The sequence below is a fragment of the Entelurus aequoreus genome, linkage group LG10, assembly GCF_033978785.1.
Source record: "Entelurus aequoreus isolate RoL-2023_Sb linkage group LG10, RoL_Eaeq_v1.1, whole genome shotgun sequence".
Classification (NCBI taxonomy): Eukaryota; Metazoa; Chordata; class Actinopteri; order Syngnathiformes; family Syngnathidae; genus Entelurus; species Entelurus aequoreus.
Window position 1 is genome coordinate 43,637,127 of NC_084740.1, and position 23,779 is coordinate 43,660,905.

Here is a 23,779-nt window from a genome sequence, read left to right on the forward strand (position 1 = left end):
TCAAATGTGTGCCAAAAAAGTCCTTTAGGATACTTACTGTACTCAAAATATGACCCGAGGTACGCACTATGGCCTGAAATCGGTATTGCCATATTAAGACTGGACCATTAGGGCAAAAATAATGGGAGTCCTTTATACATGGACAAAGGACACTATTGTTATTGTAAGGTTTATTATTCCGCAGCTTTGCGCACTACTTTGCCCCCCTTAACATGCTTCAAAACTCACCAAATTTGACACACACATAGAAAAACGTGCCCCAACCACTTTAGTAAAAAAACCTAACCCCAAAAATCAAAATTGCGCTCTAGCGCACACTAGAAAGAAAACTGCCTGTAACTCCCATTAGAAGGTCGTAGAGACATGAAACAAAAACTTATATGTAGGTCTGACTTAGACCTACATTTCATAATTTCACATCCTCGGGCAAAAACCAACAGGAAATTGGCAATTTCCCCTTCAACACAAAAAATTACTAAAAACACTCATTTTTGCCTCTTTGACCTGTGATTTGACCCCTTTAAAATACTTCAAAACTCACCAAACTTCTCACACACATCGGGACTGGTGGAAATTGCGATCTAAAAACAAAAACCGAACCCCAAAACTCAAAATTGCGCTCTAGCGCAATTTTTGAATAAAACAGAGACAAAACTGCTTCTCAAAGGAAATCACAGACAAAACTGTTTGTAACTTCCGGTTAAAAACCTCTACGTAGGTCTCACCTAGACCTACATTTCATAGATTGACATCCTTCAGCAAAAATCAACAGGAAATTTGCTATTCCTCCTTGAAAACTAAATTTTTGTTAAAACCGGTCACCAAACATCAAACATTATCTCCTCTGAGCGCGTTTGTCGTTTCGGCTTCAAACTACTACAGGAGAGAGATTGAACCCTTCTGATTAAAAGTTGACGAAAGCGTTTTGATCGGTAGTACGGTTTTGGTTTTGCGAGCCTTCAAAGACCCGCAGCACTAAAGCTGCTCCGCTGCTGTGATTTTACGCGCCTTCAAAGAAAACAACCACTGTGCCGCAACACCTAGGAAAAAAACACAGACACAACTTCCTCTAACTCCCTGAACGAATATCGTAGAGACACGAAACAAAAACCTATATGTAGGTCTCACACAGGACTACCACTGGACAAAAGTATTGGGACACCTAGGACTAGCACCAGCCAAAATGCGGACCCGACCAACGCTGCTTGCAGCTTTAATTTTTGATTGATATTGTAATCACGATTAATTACACCATTACTCAATATAGTTTAAAAATATGAGTATTCTCAACTTTATATATAGTGAAGAAACGGATATAAATTAGAAATGACACAAGTACAAGAATAATACATTTAAATAACAATACAATTCAGTTTTTCCATCTTAATTCCATTTTTTTCCCTTTACACCTATTTCTCCACTATACACTGCAAAAAGTGAAATCTAAGTAAGATTAAATACCTCAAATAAGGGTGATATTTGCTTATTTTCTGTCTGATAAGATACTTCTTCTCACTAAGCAGATTTTATGTTAGAGTGTTTTACTTGTTTTATGTGTTTTGGTCCTAAATGATCTCAGTAAGATATTACAGCTTGTTGCTGAGATTTGATGAGCTATATTGAGTAAAACATGCTTGAAACTAGAATATCAACTGTTGCAAAGCTGTGTCATCAACACTCACAAGTATAAAACTACTTTTTCAAAGTCATCATTTCTTATTTCAAGCATGAAATACAAAATCATGACTTTAACACAATTGTGTCTCATATTTAAAACAGATGACAGCCAAATGGACTTTGCTGTTTTATTTTCAATGAAACAATAGAAAATACGTACCATACTCAGTTAGCACGGTTAATATTTAAACATTCAACATGTGACATTTCTAACAATTTTGAACAGAAATAGTCCATGCACATTCAGATACATTCTTCAAAATTACAATAAAAAAATTTTTTGGAGCGCAAGATAATGGCACTAGCATTTACTACATTTAAGAATATTTTTCAGCATATTGAGAAAAAAGGCCTCATATTTGATTGATTGATATTTGTCTTTTCTACAAAGAAAAGTGCACTTGTTATTAGTGAAAATATACTTATTTTAATGTATTTTTGGGTCCATTGAAGTTAGCTAATTTTACTTGTTTTGAAAAGTCTTGACAAGCCAAATTTTCTTGTTCTATTGGCAGATAATTTTGCTTAGTTCAAGTAAAATACCCCTAACGTTTTCTTGTTTTTGAACACTAACTTTTTGCAGTGTAGAGTGTGTGATTTTTGTGTCAAATTTTTATAAAATGTGTCTCAATTACATGCAAAAATCCTCACATTTATCGGTGCAATAGTTTCTTTTATTTTATTAAATTGACTACCATTCTGTGATGTTTGTAAATAAAATGATGCTTTTTAGGCGTGTAAGTTGTAGGTGAGGTGTAAGTCATAGGTCAGCAGCCAAGTGGACCTTTTGTAACCTGTAACCGGTTTTGCAAAGGTTTTATATACCAAATCATATTTTTGTGAGAATTTGTGATGATAAAAGTGATCAATCTAATCACCATACTATCGACCGTATACTAATAATGCACTTGTTGATATTTGTATCGATTCGCCCACCTTTGTTTACATTCAAGAGCTTTAGTTTAGCGGTTAGCATGGCTTCTTGTATCCTCTTCTAATGTGTAGTAGGTAGAGGTGGGGAAATAATCGATTTTAGATGCATTGTAATTCGGACATGGACGATTATAAAATCGATTAGTAAACATCAATAATCGATATATTTATTGTAAACAAATAAATACCCAGGACACGTTGGGAAGACTATGTCTGCCGGCTGGCCTGGGAATGCCTCGGGATCCCCCGGGAGGAGCTGGACGTAGTGGCTGGAGAGAGGGAAGTCTGGGCTTCATTGCTTAGGCTGCTGCCCCCGCGACCCCACCTCAGATAAGCGGAAGAAAATGGATGGATGGATGTATTTTGTTTTTATTTACCATTAACACAACATGCCAACTTCACTGGTTTTGGGTTTTGTACTTGTAAGAAACAGCAGTGTTTCCCACACATTCATTTATTTGTGGTGGCCCGCCACGAAAGAATTAAGGCCGCAACAAAAAATTTTTTTTTTTTTTTTTTTTGTCCTGTCCAGCTTCTCAGGCAAATCATATAGTTGATGTAGATGCCCATATAGGCTGTTCAGATTTACTTTACAAAAGAGAAGTGTAGGATCAAGATTTTTGGAGCTCTTTGTTCAGTGGATCAGATGTTTGATGAAGCTTTGTGTCTATCTGCCACCACTACTGTTTTCTGTTTATTTGTTACTGACTGTGGCAGGACACCTCTGCCTCTGTTTCACTTTATGTTGCTGGTAAATAATATGGTTGTAGTAGTAGGCTAAAGTTAAATTATTTAGTATGCACTAATTAAAGGGGCAGAGCTTTAAGAGACATTTTAGCTTTTATATTTTTATAAGATATATTTTTTGTAAGAACCACAATTAATAAATATATTTCAGTGAATAACTTATTGTTCAAATCTGTATATAAATATGTACATAAAGTGTTGTAATTATATTGTAAAATGGATGGATGGATGTTTAAAACAAAACTGTTATTATTAATTAGTAAGTATACATTTTTTGAGCCTTTTTAGAGAAAATCATATCATTGTAGTAAATTATGCAAATTACTCAATGATGTCATGTGACCACGCTCATAGCCACGCCCCCACCGCCACAGGTATCTTGGCAGTTTATGGGAAACACTGAACAGCTTATGGATGGATTAGTGACTGATTAGGGATGTTAGCCGCTAGCGGGGATGCTAAATACTGCTCGTCACTGTCAACATCCATTAGCACCATATTTTGGCCATAGAATTGAAGTCTCTATCGCGCAATTCTACTACGTGCTGAACTCAGGACGCCATACACGGCAACATCACTACCTAGCATGACACCTTGCACCTGTGGCCCTCAGGCAGGGTGAAATCAGCCGGCAGGAGATGAGGTCCTACTTCATGCGGGGGATGTCGGTGTGCGCCAAGCTGGGCTACAACTTCAACGACGGCCACAACTTCCAGGAGACCACCTACAAGAGGCCCACCTTCTGCGACCCTTGCAGGGGCTTTGTGAGTGCACGTGTCTGCCTGGCTGGCGCCTGAGCCGCGGTCACATGACTTGTTGTGCTGTGTGTTGCAGCTGTGGGGCAAGCAAGGCTACCACTGCAAAGGTGAGCATCCACATTGTCTACTGACCACTCACATCACTAGCTGCCACTGCACATTGTCTACTGACCACTCACATCACTACCTGCCACTGCACATTGTCTACTGACCACTCACATCACTAGCTGCCACTGCACATTGTCTACTGACCACTCACATCACTAGCTGCCACTGCACATTGTCTACTGACCACTCACATCACTAGCTGCCACTGCACATTGTCTACTGACCACTCACATCACTAGCTGCCACTGCACATTGTCTACTGACCACTCACATCACTAGCTGCCACTGCACATTGTCTACTGACCACTCACATCACTAGCTGCCACTGCACATTGTCTACTGACCACTCACATCACTAGCTGCCAGGAAAGGACTGTTGATGAAGTAATAGAAGATGAATAGAAACAATAATGACTCATTACTGCCTCTCGCAGATCTCAAACCTGTGAACTGAACTACGCCACGTTATTTTAAGTGGCATGCCAAATCATTGAATGTGGTCCGCCGCGTTATTTAATGTGACCCGCCACATCATTTAATGTAGTCCACCACTTTATTTTATGTGACCCGCCACATTATTTCATATAACCCGCCACATTATTTCTTATGGTCCACCAAATTATTTTATGTGACCCGCTTCATCATTTAATGTGGTCCACCATATTATTTTATGTAACCAGCCACATTATTTCTTGTGGTCCACCACCTTATTTTACCATAATGTGGCGGACCATCTTTTATGTGGTCCACAACATCATTTTACGTGCGTCATTCAATGTGGTCCACCACATTATTTTACATTGCCCGCCACATCATCTAATGTGGCCCGCCACATTTCTTATGGTCCACCACTTTATTTTATGTGGTCCACCACATTTGACATGGCCCGCCACATCATTTAATGTAGTCCACCACATTATTTTATATAGCCCGCCACATCATTGAAAGTGGTCTACCACTATATTTTATGTGGCCCGCCATTCTTTCATACGGTCCGCCACATTATTTTAAGTGGCACGCTAAATAATTTAATGTGGCCCCCCACATCATTTATACATGTAACTAGGGATGTCCGATAATGGCTTTTTGCCGATATCCGATATTCCGATATTGTCCAACTCTTTAATTACCGATACCGATATCAACCGATACCGATATCAACCGATATATACAGTCGTGGAATTAACACATTATTATGCCTAATTTGGACAACCATGTATGGTGAAGATAAGGTACTTTTTTTTTTTAATAATAAAATAAGATAACTAAATTAAAAACATTTTCTTGAATAAAAAAGAAAGTAAAACAATATAAAAACAGTTACATAGAAACTAGTAATTAATAATAATGAGTAAAATTAACTGTTAAAGGTTAGTACTATTAGTGGAGCAGCAGCACGCACAATCATGTGTGCTTACGGACTGTATCCCTTGCAGACTGTATTGATATATATTGATATATAATGTAGGAACCAGAATATTGATAACAGAAAGAAATGGGGGGAGGGAGGTTTTTTGGGTTGGTGCACTAATTGTAAGTGTATCTTGTGTTTTTTATGTTGATTTAATAATAAAAAAGATACAGATAATAAAAAAAACGATACCGATAATTTCCGATATTACATTTTAAAGCATTTATCGGCCGATAATATCGGCAGGCCGATATTATCGGACATCCCTACATGTAACATTTACATATTTTGCACATTTTAAGCATAAGGCGGCGTATTAATTTCACAAACACATCATTACATTCGCTTTTCCCTTCAACGACAACTACTAACTTCTTGTTTTATGTCCACAACCTTCTACTATCCAGGTGAGAGGCACGATTTATCATCTAGAACAGGGGTGGGCAATTCATATTTACCGGGGGCCACATCGACAATATTTCAATTAAATTTAGCTCAATATTATTTTTGATATACCGTAAAATAAATAATAATAATTAATAATAATAATAATAATAATTTCATTTAACCTAACTTAACTTTATACAAAAGCAGATTGCTTTTGCTGGTTTTATTTTTAACACTGTCTTACACAACACTTCCTGATGTATAATACAATGCAAAAATGTCCATTTTCCCATTAACGCATCAGCCTCCCTTGTGCGCTCTTCATCAGACAGATTACAGTATTTTTCCTCGTGCTTCGTCGTGTAGTGGCGATTCTAATTATATTCTTTAAACACAGCAACATGTGTACCACAAATTAAGCACACGGCTTTACCTTTAATTTCTGTAAAGAAATACTTGGCAGCAACGTTCCCTCTAAGGTGCGCGCCTGTGCAATTGTGCACTGCTCAAGCGTCCTCTGCGCACGGCAAATCTATGCCACGCACAAAATCAATAAAATAACAATATCGCTAATACTTGGTTCATCTTCAGGTCACGACATGTGTATGGAGTATTGTGGGCATTTTTTAAAGAGGGCATTAAAGGCGATATAGACACAATGACATTGTTAGATGACTTTTGCTAGGGTTTATTTACGAGTTAGAATGTTTTTTTTATTTTGTATTTTTTAGAAACTCGTGTACTTGTCTTACATAAGGATTGTGAATGATAGGCTAGTGTTTTTCAACCTTTTTTGAGCCAAGGCACATTTTTTTGCGTTGGAAAAATCCGGAGGCACACCACCAGCAGAAATCATCATATTTTAGTGGCTTTTTCTCTTTTGTTGGTATTTTCCTGTAGCAGTTTCATGTCTTCCTTTGAGCGATATTACCCGCATCTACTTTGTTTTAGCAATCAAGGACATTTCAGTTGTTTTCATCCTTCTTTGTGGGGACATTGTTGATTGTCATGTCATGTTCGTATGTACATTGTGGACGCCGTCTTTGCTCCACAGTAAGTCTTTGCTGTCGTCCAGCATTCTGTTTTTGTTTACTTTGTAGCCAGTTCAGTCTTAGTTTCATTCTGCATAGCCTTTCCTAAGCTTCAATGCCTTTTCTTAGGAGTACTCACCTTTTGTTTATTTTTGGTTTGAGCATTAGACATCTTTTTACCTGCACGCTGCCTCCCGCTGTTTACGACATCTACAAATATGGAAGAGTATTACACGGTTACTTTGCCGAGCTCTAGACAGCACAGACACTTAACAACAACACATAGTTTGCAGACTATAATTACTGGTTAGCAAAAAATATTTTTAACCCAAATAGGTAAAATCAGATAATCTCCCACGGCACACCAGACTGTATCTCACGCCGCGGCGCAGTGGTTGAAAAACACTGTGATAGGCAACATTGCAAGAGTGCAGTTCCCCTTTAAGTGTTGACCATCCAACACTACTTCTCCTTTTTTACTGTCAGTTGTTTTTTTTACCATTATGTGTACTAGCTGTGACAAACATGTAAAGACAAGAATGATTAACAGCGTTTGATAGCTAAAAAGCTATTAGCGATATTATTGTGATTCTTTGCTCGGCCGGAAGCTGTCGACAAATCGTGTTTACATAATTGAAGTTGTTTGTTTATTTAATCACACCATACTCACATGAATCTTATTTCTAGAAAAGCACATTTAAAAAATGTAGCCTAACTTACGGGAGATGTTTCGGGAGGTGTTGTACCTCTACTTCCGCCATGACACCTTTCTCCCTTTTTCTCATTACGCCGAAAATCCCGCGAGATTCGGTCCGAGAATTGCCCGTTTTGGCGGTTGAAAACACGGAAGTGAGTCGACACGCAAAATCTTTTTTACTCCATCATTTTTATTTACTCATTTATCGATTACATTGACGTTGGAAGCGATGCATAATATTTTATGTCAAATGATGTCACCATTTTAGAAAATGATGTAATGTAATTTTTCAACTTTATTAGAACGTTGTATTTGTAAACAGTAGTTTGTTTTGAGGAATAACAATATGGGTCACATGTACATTTAAGTCGACCTCTATTAGCGTTGATGAACAACAATGTAGCCGAATTTACGGGAGATTCTTTGGGACGTGTCCTACCTCTACTTCCGCCATGACACCTTTCTCCCTTTTTATGTTTACACCTTCTTCTTCTTGTGATTTTATGGCGGTTGGCAAGCAACCTTGTGGTGAGCATTACCGCCACCTACTGTAATGGAGTGTGGATCGAGGTGGATTCCTACTCTAAATAATTTTATTTAACCCAGTGTTTTTAAAAAATGTGTGTATTGCTTTATAACCTGTGTGTTCTGAGTGCAATCCTAATATATCTTCCACTGCTAACCTAATATTCTCTTTCGCTAACTTATTTCCCAGTATTTCCCTTTCTCTATTATATTTTCTACAATGTATAAAACATGTCTTACATTTTCTATCTGTTGGCAAGAATCACACAGTCCTGTAGCATGTTTCCCCATCAATTTCAATGAACTATTTAGATATGTATGTCCTAATCTCATTCTAGTAATAATGTCTTCTTCCTTCCTATTTCTATTGCCTCCTCTCATTACACCTGCTCTCCTCTGGACTTTGTAATACTCTCTACCTTTTGTTTCCTTATTCCAATTATCCTGCCACTTTTTATTGTGTTCTATCTTAATGATGTTCTTCACTTCTTCTTTACTGTGCTTAATCTCCATGTTTACTTCTGTTTTAGTGCTTGCTTGTTTTGCGTACTTATCAGCTAATTCGTTCCCCTCAACTCCTACATGAGCAGGAACCCAAAGAAATGTTACCACACCTCCCGCTTTATTTATTCTGTAGACTGCCTGAACTATTTCATAAACTAAATCTTGTCTTGTTTCTGACGCTATGTTTTTTATGCTAGTCAATGCACTGCTGGAGTCCGAGCACACGGCTGCTTTTCTTGCTTTATTTTCTTCTATCCAATTAATTGCCATATAAATTGCTACCAATTCTCCCGTAAAAACAGATAATTTATCACTAATTATTTTATTTAATACTATGTTTCCTTGTGGAATAACAGCTGCTGCTCCTACCTTATTATTTATAGTTTTTGATGCATCTGTGTACACCATGTTGTTGTCTAAAAACATTTCCTCAATCCATTGTTCTATCTGGTAACTATTTAAATTTCTATTCTTTAGTAATTGCATGTTTACATTTGGGTTTTCATACATCCACGGTGGTATTGCGGGGATTGGTACTGTAGGGCTAACTTTAATATTATCAATTTGAACTTTATTACATCTGTCTCCTATTATCCACCCAAAACTATTCATTTTTTTCTTCTCTTTTTCTTGGCAGTTTAATAGTACTTGATGGGTTGGATGTCCTTGCTTGGACCCTTTTAAGTTTGCCCAATAAACTACTGACAGTTGATCTCTCCTCATATCTAAAGGTTTTTCATTCATCTCTACTTGTAATGCTGCAACTGGGGTTGATTTAGTAGCTCCACAACATAATCTTAAAGCCTGTGATTGGATCCTGTCTATTTTCCCAAATAATGTTTTTGCAGCAGATTGATAAATAATGCATCCATAATCAATAACAGATCGTATTAAACTGATGTATATTGCTTTCAATGTCTGCCTATCAGCCCCCCAGTCTTTACCCCTCAAAGCCCTCATTACATTTAACACCTTTTTACTTTTCTCCACTATTTTGCTGATGTGGGTTGACCAGTTAATATTTTTATCAAACCATATACCCAAATATTTAAATACTTGTACCTCTTCTATATTTTCTCCATAGAGTTTAATTTGGATCTTGTTTTGTACTTTCCTCTTTGTAAAATGTATGACTTTTGTCTTTCCAACAGAGAATCTTAAACCCCACGCCGTTCCCCATTCTTGAACTTTATTTACCGCTTTTTGAATCTTCTTTTCTATATGATTAGTATTTCTACCTCTCTTCCACATCACTCCATCATCAGCAAACAGTGCCACATCCACTAACCCTTCCACTTCACTAAAAACTTCATTTATCATTATTGAAAATAATACTGGACTTATTATACTCCCTTGCGGGGTCCCATTTTCCACTTCATATACTCTGCTGTATTCATTCTCTATTTTTACTAATATTTTTCTACTTGTTAAGAAGTCTTTTATCCATCTATACATTTTCCCTCTAATCCCAATTATATTTAGTTTTATCAGCAACCCCTGTTTCCACAACATATCATAAGCTTTCTCTATATCAAAAAATACTGCAATTATACTTTCTTTATTTATTTGTCCCTTTCTAATTTCCTCTTCCAGCTGCACTGCTGGGTCTTTTGTGTTTCTTGCTTTGCGAAATCCACTTTGGTAGTTTTTTATTATTTCTTTTGACTCTAAATAATACACTAGTCTTTCATTAATCATTTTTTCCATTACTTTACCCAAATTTGAGGTCAATGCTATCGGCCTATAATTACCTGCCTCTTCCGGGTCTTTCCCTGGTTTGCATTTCGGAATTATTACAGCTTCTTTCCACTCTGCTGGTAATTTCCCTTCTTCATATATCCTATTATATAATTTCAAGACCACTTCTTTGCCAATGCTGCTTAAGTTTTTGATCATCTGATAACTCACCTGGTCTTTTCCTGGTGTTGTATTTTTAACCTTTTTCAATATTCGAACCATTTCATTCAAAGAAAATGTCATATCTATAGTGTTGGTTAAACTATTATCATTGTCTTCCACCATTTCCCCAATATTTAAACTAATTGTTTCTTCTCTCTTTTGTTTTTCTACATTTCTAAAATGATCATTACTGTGCACTTTAACAAATGTCTTTGCTAAAAGTTCTGCTTTTTCTTTATTTTCTACCACACACCGTGTCCCATCTTTCATCACATGATTTTTATGTTCACTTCTGATCCCTGACATTTTCTTGATCATTCCCCACACTTGGCCTAAAGGAGTAGTTCTATTTAATGATTCACAAAACGTTCTCCAATAGTGTTTTTTTGTCTTTTTAATAACGTACCTTACTTTAGCTTGGTGCCTTTTATATTAGATCATATCTTGGAAATTATGTGTTCTTCTCAATATTCTAAATGCTCTATTCCGTTCTTTTATTGCGTCTGTGCACGCTTGTGTCCACCACGGCACTATCTTCCTTCTTTTCCCTATACTACTCCTTGGTATGCTTTTTTTAGCTGCTTCTATTATGCACTTTGTAATATCTGTATTTAGTTGTTCAATATCTTGATTTATATCCACTTCCTTTAATGTCATGTCGGTACTTTCCCTAAATTGTCCCCAATCACCGTGATTATACTTCCATCTTCCTTCTTTTTTAGTGCTTTCTGTCCTTTGGTTTATGTTTATGTGAATGAAGATTGGGTAGTGATCACTTCCTATAGTGCTGTCTTTATTTACTTCCCACTCTACCTTTCCTGCTAACCCTTGTGACACCAGTGTTAAATCTATTGCTGTTTCTTTACCCGTAACTACATCTAATCTTGTTCCCGACCCATCATTCACACCAGTTCTTTTTCCTCCAAAAATGCTTCCAATGTTTCCCCATTCCAGTCATCCCTTTCACCCCACATTGTGCTATGTGCATTAAAGTCACCACACCAAATGATATTGCCACTCCAGTGCTCGACTATTTTTTCTAGTTGATGAATTTGTAATTTCTTGCACGGATTATAGAAGTTTAGCACTTTGTATCTTTCTTTATTATTCCATACTTCTACCCCTACTATTTCTAGTTCTTGTTTTTCTTTTAATATTGTATAATGCATGTCTTCTTTAATAAATATGGCACATCCTCCTCCTTGCCCATCATTCCTATCTTTACGTATTGTTACGTATCCTTTTATTATAAAGCTCAATTTTGGCTTCAGCCAGGTTTCTTGAATACATATTATATGTGGTTTATTTTTCATATTATTAATATATCCCTTTAGTTCCTGTCCTTTTGCTACTAAACTTCTGGCATTCCACTGAATAATTAACATGGCGTTGGATTGTGGTAACATGACTCTGTCTCGTCTACTCTGCACCTGTTCCCAAGATAGTTATTTTACATTTAAGAACTTTGCTGCTGCTTTGACAATTATTTTCATCTTCTCAGTTTTATTTCTTGCCTGTTCTGTACAGTTTATGACATATGCCAGGAACACAACTAGCTTGTCCATAGAAAGTCCTGTATTTGTTGCCTCTTGTTTTTTATTACTTGAACTATTGCCACTTCTGTCTCGTTCTGAACTATTCTCACTTCTATCTTGTTCTGCACTTTCTTGATTTCTTACTTTAACTGCCTCTGCGTATGTAATATTTCTTTCTACTCTGATTTGCTGTACTTCTGTTGCCTGTTTCCTAATGACACATCCCCCATACGCTGCTGTGTGATTCCCGCCACAGTTACAACACTTGACCAGATCATTATCTCCACATTGTCCATATTCATGCTCCCCTCCACACCTTCCACATCTCAACTTAGCATGACACACACTAGCTATGTGCCCATAGCGTTGGCACTTGAAGCAGCGTACTGGGGGTGGGACGTAAGCTCTAACATAAAAGCTTAAAAACCCAATCATGATTCTCTGCGGGAGGACTTCCTCGACAAACAGTACTAATACTGATTCGCTCTCCGTCTTTTCTCCATTTCTATATGCCATCATTCTTGTCAACATCTTGACAGTTCCCCCTTTTATTTGTCTTTTCAATTCTTCTAAATTTTCACCTCTTGGAATTCCTGTCACTACTCCTCTTGCCCCCTTTCGTTCTCCCACTTCGATTTTTTCCTTTATTATCTTATTGCACAGTTTTTGCAACCGCATTGCTTTACTTTTTTTGCTCTCCATTTTTGCATTTAATCAAAAGTCGCCCGTCCCTAAGCACCTTCGCTATCTCCACCTCTCCGATGTCTTTCTTTAACCCCTTAACCAGTGTCATTAAACTTATGTCATTCATGTCTTGACTTGATTTAAATGTATATATAATCCTATAATTATCTTCCAGAGTCTTTTTCCTTTTTTCTACTTCTTCATCTTCTTCATGGGCTCTTTTAGCACTCGACGTTTCTTCATGCTCTCCGCTCCCCTTCTTTCCTTTCTCCCCTCTAGTCCTATCCACGTCCATACCTTCCTCATACATCCTGTCACTATCCCCTTCCATCTCGATCCAGTCACAAAACAGTGTATGCACAACCGCCAAGAAGATTTGGATACTCTCACGTGTTTAGCCACCGCTCTTAGTTTACTTCCGCCTTCGTGATCATACTCTATGTTTACACCGAAAATCCCGCGAGATTTGGTCCGAGAATTGCCAGTTTTGGCGGTTGAAAACACGAAAGTGATTGGACACGCAAAACCTTTTTTACTCCATCCATCCATTTTTTACCGCTTGTCCCTTTTGTGGTCGCAAGGGGTCACTGGAGCCTATCTCAGCATCATTTTTATTTATTCATTTATCGATTACATTAATATTTTATGTCAAATTATAATATTTAATGTCAAATTATGTCACCATTTTAGAAAATGATGTAATGTAATTTTTCAACTTTATTAGAACGATGTATTTGTAACAGTAGTTTGTTTTGAGGAATAACAATATGGGTCACATGTACATTTTAGTCGACCTCTTCATATTAGCGTTGATGGACAAAAATGTAGCCGAATTTACGGGCGATTCTTCGGGACGTGTTCTACATAGACATCTTATAAGTAGACGCAGCATTGGCTGCTGTGACGCGAGAAATTCGGCCGCCATCTTGAAGTGGTGATGAGGAGCTGTCACGCCAATTTTCTTCCCATCACAAAAACCTTCCTAACCCACATTTACTTCCGGGGTCATTTCCGCCTACGTCAGTTCCTCTTACTTACGTCATTTCCTCTTACGTCATTGCCAGCGATCGATAAATCCAAATCTCCTGAAAATGGTGGTGTCACTGGATGATATTCGTCTTTATCTGTCCCAGGGGACTTATGTCAAACACCAGCAGGCTTCGCAACATTTCAAGCGGAGTGTTAGGGCCGCTGCTGCGAACTTCTGTCTTCGTGGTAACGTGCAAAAAATATTAATTAATATATAATACTGTTAAATGTCTGTACTACTTTAAATCAACATTATTGTTGAAACCATTTCACTAATATTAATTAATATATAATACTGTTAAATGTCTGTACTTTAAATCAACATTATTGTTGAAACATTTCAGTAATATTAATTAATATATAATGTTAAATGTCTGTACTTTAAATCAACATTATTGTTGATAATTCAGACGTTTTGTTAACGCTGTAATATAAAAAAAGAGTCAAACGAAGTGCTATCGATCGCTGTCAATGACGTAAGAGGAACTGACGTAAGCGGAAATGACCCCGGAAGTAAATGGGGGTTGGGAAGGTTTTTGTGATGGAAGAATATTGGCGTGACAGAGCCGGCGAGCAGCCATGACACCTTTCTCCCTTTTTCTGTTTACACCGAAAATCCCGCGAGATTTGGTCCGAGAATTGCCAGTTTTGGCGGTTGAAAACACGGAAGTGATTTGACACGCAAAACCTTTTCCACTCTATCATTTTTATTTATTCATTTATCGATGACATTAATATTTTATGTCAAATTATGTCACCATTTTAGAAAATTATGTATTGTAATTTTTCAACTTTGTTATTAGAACGATGTATTGGTAAACATGAGTTTGTTTTGGTCATGTGACCCGTCCTCGTCCAATCAGACTGCGGGATGAACTGCCACAAGCACTGCAGGGACCTGGTGGGAATGGAGTGTGTGAAGAAACACAAAAACAACAGCAGCTCCTGTCCATGCACGCCTGCCCCGGACTCCCGGCCCAAGGGGACGGTGTGGAGTAAGTCCACCCCACGGTCTTCAAACTTCCATCTATGGCGCGTGAAGCGCTCACGGTCTGGTGTTGTCTGGCGTCCATCAGGTTCTGAGGAGGAGGCCTTTGTCTTCCCCCACGGCAACGATGGGGAGAACAACAAGGGTGCGGCCATCGGGAGAACCGCCGACTCGCCGCTGTCCGACTGTTCCACTCAGACGGAGCCTGGAGTGTGGACGCCCGAGAAGAAGGAGCGCAGGATTTACAACCACGGCGCTCCTGGACAGGTCAAGACCACATCTAATGGGATATGACCTTCTTTTATTAACCATTACCTTTTTTATTACCTCTTTGTGTTTTGTGCAATTGCCAAAAACCGCATTTTAATTGGATAATCCAACCCCTCAAATTCGTCACGTTTCACGTGTCAGGTAAACCGCAACAAATGGGGCCATATGACTAACTGTATACATTTCCCCATATTTACAGTAAAAAATATGTACATAATGTACAAATGACATACCTTTTAAACTTTGATAGTATCCAAATACTATATTATTGTATTTCCAAATAATTATTTTAGTCAAAACAAAAATAAATACCTAAATATCTGCTTGACACATGTTTGTTAATGCAAGTTATCCATCAAATTGTACACTGTAAAATTGACGAGATATTTTACGGTAAAAACTTGCGGTGGTTTTTACACAATTTTCCACTGAGGGGCCACAGACTGACAAATCAAAGGATGCGGCAGCCATTTTGGTAGTTTCCACCTTCAAAACCAGTATTTATTTATGTATTAAAATTAACAAAAAAATGCAATTTCTATAAAAAATTCTGTGTGAAAGCTGAAGAGCCAAAGTAGAACTGAAATGCTACCAGTTAGCATCGAGTAACAATATTTGCAAAATGAGCTAAAAAACAACAACATTGCATGCTAACAGTACTATGCTACAATGCTAATAATAGCATTCTTACAGTTAGCATTAGAGAAATACTAAAATACTTGACAATTTGACTGGAGGTGTACACCTGCTGTATTAGTTTAAAATGTAGCATGCTAAAATGCTAAATTTAACACGTCAAGTACCAAAATATTTTACTCTGAAATGTGGATTTGAAAAATGTGTTTAAATTGCTAGCCTACTAACATTACCATGCATTAAGTACCAAAACATGACCGAGGTCTATACCTAAAACAAATAGCTTGTTAGCACGCTAATAGATATATGCTATGAATTAGCACGTTGTCCATATAGCGTGTCAAGTAACAATAAATAGCAAAATGAGCTAAAAAAAAACAAAAAAAAAACTTGCATGCTTACAGTACTATGCTAAAATACTAATAGCATTCTTACAGTTAGCATTAGTGAGATACTAAAATACTTGACACTTTGACTGATGTGTATACCTGCTAAATTAACAAAAACTCAAGCATGCTAAAATTCTAACTGTAACACGTCAAGTACCAAAATATTTTACTCTGAAATGTGGATTTGAAAAATGTGTTTAAATCGCTAGCCTGCTAACATTAACATGGATTAAGTACCAAAACATGACTGAGGTCTATACCTAAAACAAATGGCTTAAAAAAGCTAGCATAATAATGTTAGCATGCTAATAGATATATGCTACCAGTTAGCACGTTGTCCAAATGGCGTCAAGTAACAATAAATAGCAAAATGAGCTAAAAAAACCCCAAAAACTCGCATGCTTACAGTACTATGCTAAAATACTAATAATAGCATTCTTACAGTTAGCATTAGTGAGATACTAAAATACTTGACACTTTGACTGCTGTGTTTACCTGCTAAATTAACAAAAAATCAAGCATGCTAAAATAATGGTGTGTGTTGCAGGCCAACACGTTGCCTTCTCCCAGGAGTCGAGGCTGCTCCATGCCCGTCTCCTTCCTGCAGGAGAAGCTGGAGGAGATGCACCTCTGCAAGGAGAAGAGCCGGGAGCCAGACTGAGCCGCCCTCAAAAAGGGACAAACTTTGCAGATGTCAAAGGACGCCTTAATCGCTTGTGGCCTTTCCTCCGCAAGCGTCCACGTGGGACTGTTTCCAGCGAGGGACTTTTCTTTCCATTCCTCACGTAGTTTCTGGTGCTAAGAATCTTGGGGAGGTCAGGTGAGCGCTTTCCTGATCCAGGACCAGTCAATGGAGGGAAATGAACACTAAAACCCGCAGCTGAGTTGGCATCCACTCACACGTTTGGCAGCTAAGTCCACGAGGCTCCTTAAAGAAGTTGACTTTTGTCCGATGGGAACTTCAATCGAATAATTTTGCCTTCAAACTTTGGATTTCAGAGCCAATTCAGCACCTCAAGTGACTTTTACTCGCGTTATTGTGTTCAAGCACAACAATGCCAATTAAAAAAAAACATGTAAGTCCTTTGAAGTGTGTGAAATGGTCAAGTGCAAGTAGCATTATCACTGGTGGACGAGGAATAGCTAAACATGCCGCGCTGCACATGTAGAGGATATGCTAACTGACCACAAGGTAGAGCGCTTGGATGTAAACAAATTAGATGTCCGATAATATCGGACTGCCGATATTATCGGCCGATAAATGCTTTAAAATGTAATATCAGAAAATATCGGTTTCAAAAAGTAAAATGTATGACTTTTTAAAAGGCCGCTGTGTACACGGACGTAGAGAGAAGTACAGAGCGCCAATAAACCTTAAAGGCACTGCCTTTGCGCGCCGGCCCAGTCACATAATATCTACGGCTTTTCACACACACAAGTGAATGCAAGGCATACTTGGTCAACAGCCATACAGGTCACACTGAGGGTGGCCGTATAAACAACTTTAACACTGTTACAAATATGTGAACCCACACCAAACAAGAATGACAAACACATTTCGGGAGAACATCCGCACCGTAACACAACATAAACAAATACCCAGAACCCCTTGCAGCACTAACTCTTCCGGGACGCTACAATATACACCCCCCGCTACCCTCGCCGTGGAAGCTTTAAAACATACCGGTGTAGTGAGTTTACATTATTCACCTAAGAAACTTTTGATATTAGAGAGTTCCGATCGGACGGTTTTTCACGGGACACATTCCGGGCGTTGTTGTTGTTGCACTAGTGAGCCACGGATGAGGAGATGCTGCTCCGTTATTGATTGAAGTAAAGTGTGAATGTCATTAAAACAGTTAGCTCCATCTTTGGACACTTCTTCCACTCCCGTCCTTGCACGCTACACCGCTACAACAAAGATGATGCTGTCCAAGTGGAGGCACGTAAATAAGAGCGCCCACAAAACGGCGCATCCTGAAGAGACTGTCAGAAAGCGACTTGAAGATGATGTGTGAAACATCATCTATGCAACATTTTGAGCAAAGAACCAGCATTACATGTTATGTAGACCACAAGGAAGTCCTTTACATTTAGAAAATAATCATAATATAACTCCTTTAACGCAGTGCTTTTCAACTAGTGTTGCCGTGAAATATTGTCTGGTGTGCCGTGGGAAATTATGCAACTTCACCTAATTGGTCCAAAAAATATTTTTTGCAAATCAATAATTATAATCTGCAAATAATGTGCCGTTGTGCTGTGTAAAACTGGGCAGGGTAACCACGTAATACTCCATGTCAGTAGGTGGCAGCAGGTAGTTCATTGCTTTGTAAAAGTCGGAATGTGTCGGGTGGGACGAGGATGGTTTGTTGTGATCCCAATATGCACACCACAGCGGTAGGCAGCGTGCAGGTAAAAAGGTATGTAATGCTTAAACCAAAAATGAACAAAAGGGAAAAGGGACAGGCAATGACTATGCAAACCGAAAGTAAAACTGAACTGGCTACAAAGTAAACAGAAACAGAATGTTGGACGACAGCAAAAACTTACAGCGTCCACAAAGTACATCCGTTCTTGAAAGTACATCCGTTCATGACACGACAATCAACAATGTCCACACAAAGAAGGATAGCAACAATGTAAATACCGTATTTCCTTGAATAGCCGCAGGGGCGCTAATTAATTTAAAACCTCCTGTCACTCCTGCGTTTACTGGAAACCGGCAGGATGGCCGTGCATGCAGTAATTATTTTAAAACCTCTTCTCACTCCGGCGTTTACCAAAAGAAATGTGGTAAATTTAGGCGTGCGCTTTGAGTGTGATGTAAGCATACCATCACGAAAAGCACATTTAATAAAAAAAACGTTATTATGGTCTTACCTGTACTTATAAATGGAGTCCATTTGCAGCTCCTTCTGACCAAAAGCATCAATAACTTGTTTATAGAAGTCTTCCTTTTTTTCTTTCTTCCGTTTTAAAAGTCTCTCTGTCTCGATGGAGATATTCCTTTAATTATTACCTCCTGCTTCCATTGAAAGTCCAGTTTAGAAAACTGTTTTATTTTAGATACCGGTATGTAATCCTCCTTGTTAAAAGTTCAGGCAGAGGAAAAAAAAAAATCAAAAAAGGTTGAAAAACACAGCTTTAATGCACCCGAGAATCCGGTGAGCCTTTTGTATAAAAAAAGACCTGAATAGACCCGCTCAACGGCAGTGCGCCTTTTAATCCTGTGCCCTATATGCTCCGAAAAATATGGTATATACAGTGGGGCAAAAAAGTATTTAGTCAGCCACCAATTGTGCACGTTCTCCCACTTAAAATGATGACAGAGATCTGTAATTTTCATCATAGGTACACTTAAACTGTGAGAGACAGAATGTGAAAAAAAAATCCCGGAATTCACATTGTAGGATTTTTAAAGAATTTATTTGTAAATTATGGTGGAAAATAAGAGTTTGGTCAATAACAAAAATTCAACTCAATACTTTGTAATATAACCTTTGTTGGCAATAACAGAGGTCAAAGGATTACTATAGGTCTTTACCAGGTTTGCACACACAGTAGCTGCTATTTTGGCCCATTCCTCCATGCAGATCTTCTCCAGAGCAGTGATGTTTTGGGGCTGTCGCCGAACAACACGGACTTTCAACTCCCTCCACAGATTTTCTATGGGTTTGAGGTCTGGAGACTGGTTAGGCCACTCCAGAACTTTCAAATGCTTCTTATGGAGCCACTCCTTCGTTGCCCGGGCGGTGTGTTTGGGATCATTGTCATGCTGGAAGACCCAGCCACGTTTCATCTTCAAAGCTCTCACTGATGGAAGGAGGTTTTGGCTCAAAATCTCACGATACATTCATTCTTTCCTTAACACGGATCAGTCGTCCTGTCCCCTTAGCAGAAAAACAGCCCCAAAGCATTATGTTTCCACCCCCATGCTTCACAGTAGGTATGGTGTTCTTGGGATGCAACTCAGTATTTTCTTCCTCCAAACAGGACGAGTTGAGTTTATACCAAAAAGTTCGATTTTGGTTTCATCTGACCACATGACATTCTCCCAATCCTCTGCTGTATCATCCATGTGCTCTCTGGCAAACTTCAGACGGGCCTGGACATGCACTGGCTTAAGCAGGGGGACACGTCTGGCACTGCAGGATTTGATTCCCTGTCGGCGTAGTGTGTTACTGATGGTAACCTTTGTTACTTTGGTCCCAGCTCTCTGCAGGTCATTCACCAGGTCCCCCCGTGTGGTTCTGGGATTTTTGCTCACCGTTCTCATGATCATTTTGACCCCAAGGGATGAGATCTTGCGTGGAGCCCCAGATCGAGGGAGATTATCAGTGGTCTTGTATGTCTTCCATTTTCTGATAATTGCTCCAACAGTTGATTTTTTCACACCAAGCTGCTTGCCTATTGTAGATTCACTCTTCCCAGTCTAGTGCAGGTCTACAATTCTTTTCCTGGTGTCCTTCGACAGCTCTTTGGTCTTGGCCATAGTGGAGTTTGGAGTCTTGACTGTTTGAGGCTGTGGACAGGTGTATTTTATACAGATAACGAGTTCAAACAGGTGCCATTAATACAGGTAACAGGTGGAGGACAGAAGAGCTTCTTAAAGAAGAAGTTACAGGTCTGTGAGAGCCAGAGATCTTCCTTGTTTGAAGTGACCAAATACTTATTTTCCACCATAATTTACAAATAAATTCTTTAAAATTCCTACAATGTGAATTCCTAGATTTTTTTTTCACATTCTGTCTCTCACAGTTGAAGTGTACCTATGATGAAAATTACAGACCTTTGTCATCATTTTAAGTGGGAGAACTTGCACAATCGGTGGCTGACTAAATACTTTTTTGCCCCACTGTATATACAAACCCCGTTTCCATATGAGTTGGGAAATTGTGTTCGATGTAAATATCAACAGAATACAATGATTTGCAAATCATTTTCAAGCCATATTCAGTTGAATGCACTACAAAGACAACATATTTGATGTTCTAACTCATAAACTTTATTTTTTTTTTGCAAATAATCATTAACTTTAGAATTTGATGGCAGCAACACGTGACAAAGAAGTTGGGAAAGGTGGCAATAAATACTGATAAAGTTGAGGAATGCTCATCAAACACTTATTTGGAACATCCCACAGGTGAACAGGCTAATTGGGAACAGGTGGGTGCCATGATTGGGTATAAAAGTAGATTCCATGAAATGCTCAGTCATTCACAAACAAGGATGGGGCGAGGGTCACCACTTTGTCAGCAAATGCCTGAGCAAATTGTTGAACAGTTTAAGAAAAACCTTTCTCAAGCAGCTATTGCAAGGAATTTAGGGATTTCACCATCCACGCTCCGTAATATCATCAAAGGGTTCAGAGAATCTGGAGAAATAACTGCACGTAAGCAGCTAAGCCTGTGACCTTCCATCCCTCAGGCTGTACTGCACCAACAAGCCACATCAGTGTGTAAAGGATATCACCACATGGGCTCAGGAACACTTCAGAAACCCACTGTCAGTAACTACAGTTGGTCGCTACATCTGTAAGTGCAAGTTAAAAACTCTCCTATGCAAGGCGAAAAACCGTTTATCAACAACACCCAGAAACGCCGTCGGCTTCGCTGGGCCTGAGCTCATCTAAGATGGACTGATACAAAGTGGAAAAGTGTCTGACGAGTCTGACGAGTCCACATTTCAAATTGTTTTTGGAAACTGTGGACGTCGTGTCCTCCGGACCAAAGAGGAAAAGTTCTAGGGGCAAAGTGTAAAAGGCAGCATGTGTGATGGTATGGGGGTGTATTAGTGGCCAAGACATGGGTAACTTACACATCTGTGAAGGCACCATTAATGCTGAAAGGTACATACAGCTTTTGGAGCAACATATGTTGCCATCCAAGCATGGACGCCCCTGCTTATTTCAGCAAGACAATGCTAAGCCACGTGTTACATCAACGTGGCTTCATAGTAAAAGAGTGAAAAAGAGTAAAAAAAGAGTAAAACTGTGGACGTCGTGTCCTCCGGACCAAAGAGGAAAAGTTCTAGGGGCAAAGTGTAAAAGGCAGCATGTGTGATGGTATGGGGGTGTATTAGTGGCCAAGACATGGGTAACTTACACATCTGTGAAGGCACCATTAATGCTGAAAGGTACATACAGCTTTTGGAGCAACATATGTTGCCATCCAAGCATGGACGCCCCTGCTTATTTCAGCAAGACAATGCTAAGCCACGTGTTACATCAACGTGGCTTCATAGTAAAAGAGTGCGGGTACTAGACTGGCCTGCCTGTAGTCCAGACATTGAAAATGTGTGGTGCATTATGAAGCCTAAAATAGCACAAGGGAGACCCCCGGACTGTTGAACAACTTAAGCTGTACATCAAGCAAGAATGGGAAAGAATTCCACCTGAGAAGCTTCAAAAATGTGTCTCCTCAGTTCCCAAACCTTTACTGAGTGTTGTTAAAAGGAAAGGCCATGTAACACAGTGGTGAACATGCCCTTTCCCAACTACTTTGGCGAAATTCTAAGTTAATTATTGTTGGCAAAAAATAAAGTTTATGAGTTTGAACATCAAATATGTTGTCTTTGTAGCATATTCAACTGAATATGGCTTGAAAAGGATTTGCAAATCATTGTATTCCGTTTATATTTACATCTAACAATTTCCCAACTCATATGGAAACGGGGTTTGTATATATAAATATATACATATATATCGAACTTTTAATGGAACGTGTCTATTGCGATATAGATGTCGTTGTGGCTTGTGCAGCCCTTTGAGACATCTGTGATGAAGGGCTATATAAATATCAATCAATGATTGATATTTTTATCGGCCCAGCCCTAGTTGAAAAAAATAAAAAATATTAGGGATGTCGATAAATGCGTTAAAATGTAATATCGGAAATTATCGGTATCGTTTTTTTAAATTATCGGTATCGTTTTTTTTGTGTTTTTTTTAAATTAAATCAACATAAAAAACACAAGATACACTTACAATTAATGCACCAACCCAAAAAACCTCCCTCCCCCATTCACACTCATTCACACAAAAGGGTTGTTTCTTTCTGTTATTAATATTCTGGTTCTTACATTATATATCAATATATATCAATACAGTCTGCAAGGGATACAGTCTGTGCTTCCTACATTATATATCAATATAGTCTGCAAGGGATACAGTCCGTAAGCACACATGATTGTGCGTGCTGCTGGTCCACTAATAGTACTAACCTTTAACAGTTAATGTTACTCATTTTCATTAATTACTAGTTTCTATGTAACTGTTTTTATATTGTTTTACTTTCTTTTTTATTCAAGAAAATGTTTTTAATTTATTTATCTTATTTTATAATTTTTTTTTAAAAGTACCTTATCTTCACCATACCTGGTTGTCCAAATTAGACATAATAATGTGTTAATTCCACGACTGTATATATCGGTTGATATCGGTATCGGTTGATATCGGTATTGGTAATTAAAGAGTTGGACAATATCGGAATATCGGCAAAAAGCCATTATCGGACATCCCTAAAAAATATGCTAAATGTTGAAGAAGAAGCTATGAGGTTTGGTCCAGG

General features: G+C 38.4%; 1 protein-coding gene across 2 annotated transcripts in view; it reads left to right on the forward strand.

Annotated features, from left to right (window-relative positions):
• The window catches only part of rasgrp4 (RAS guanyl releasing protein 4), a 42,790-nt gene extending 23,329 nt beyond the window's left edge, over nt 1–19,461 (forward strand). For both annotated transcript variants that reach the window (XM_062060912.1, XM_062060911.1), the window contains 5 exons: nt 3,971–4,121; nt 4,192–4,222; nt 14,789–14,920; nt 15,002–15,180; nt 16,756–19,461. In XM_062060912.1, the coding sequence (XP_061916896.1) occupies nt 3,971–4,121; nt 4,192–4,222; nt 14,789–14,920; nt 15,002–15,180; nt 16,756–16,869 (607 nt within the window). In that variant the 3' untranslated portion in view covers nt 16,870–19,461. The remainder of the gene's footprint in view (nt 1–3,970; nt 4,122–4,191; nt 4,223–14,788; nt 14,921–15,001; nt 15,181–16,755) is intronic.
• Nucleotides 19,462–23,779: the final 4,318 nt, after the last annotated feature.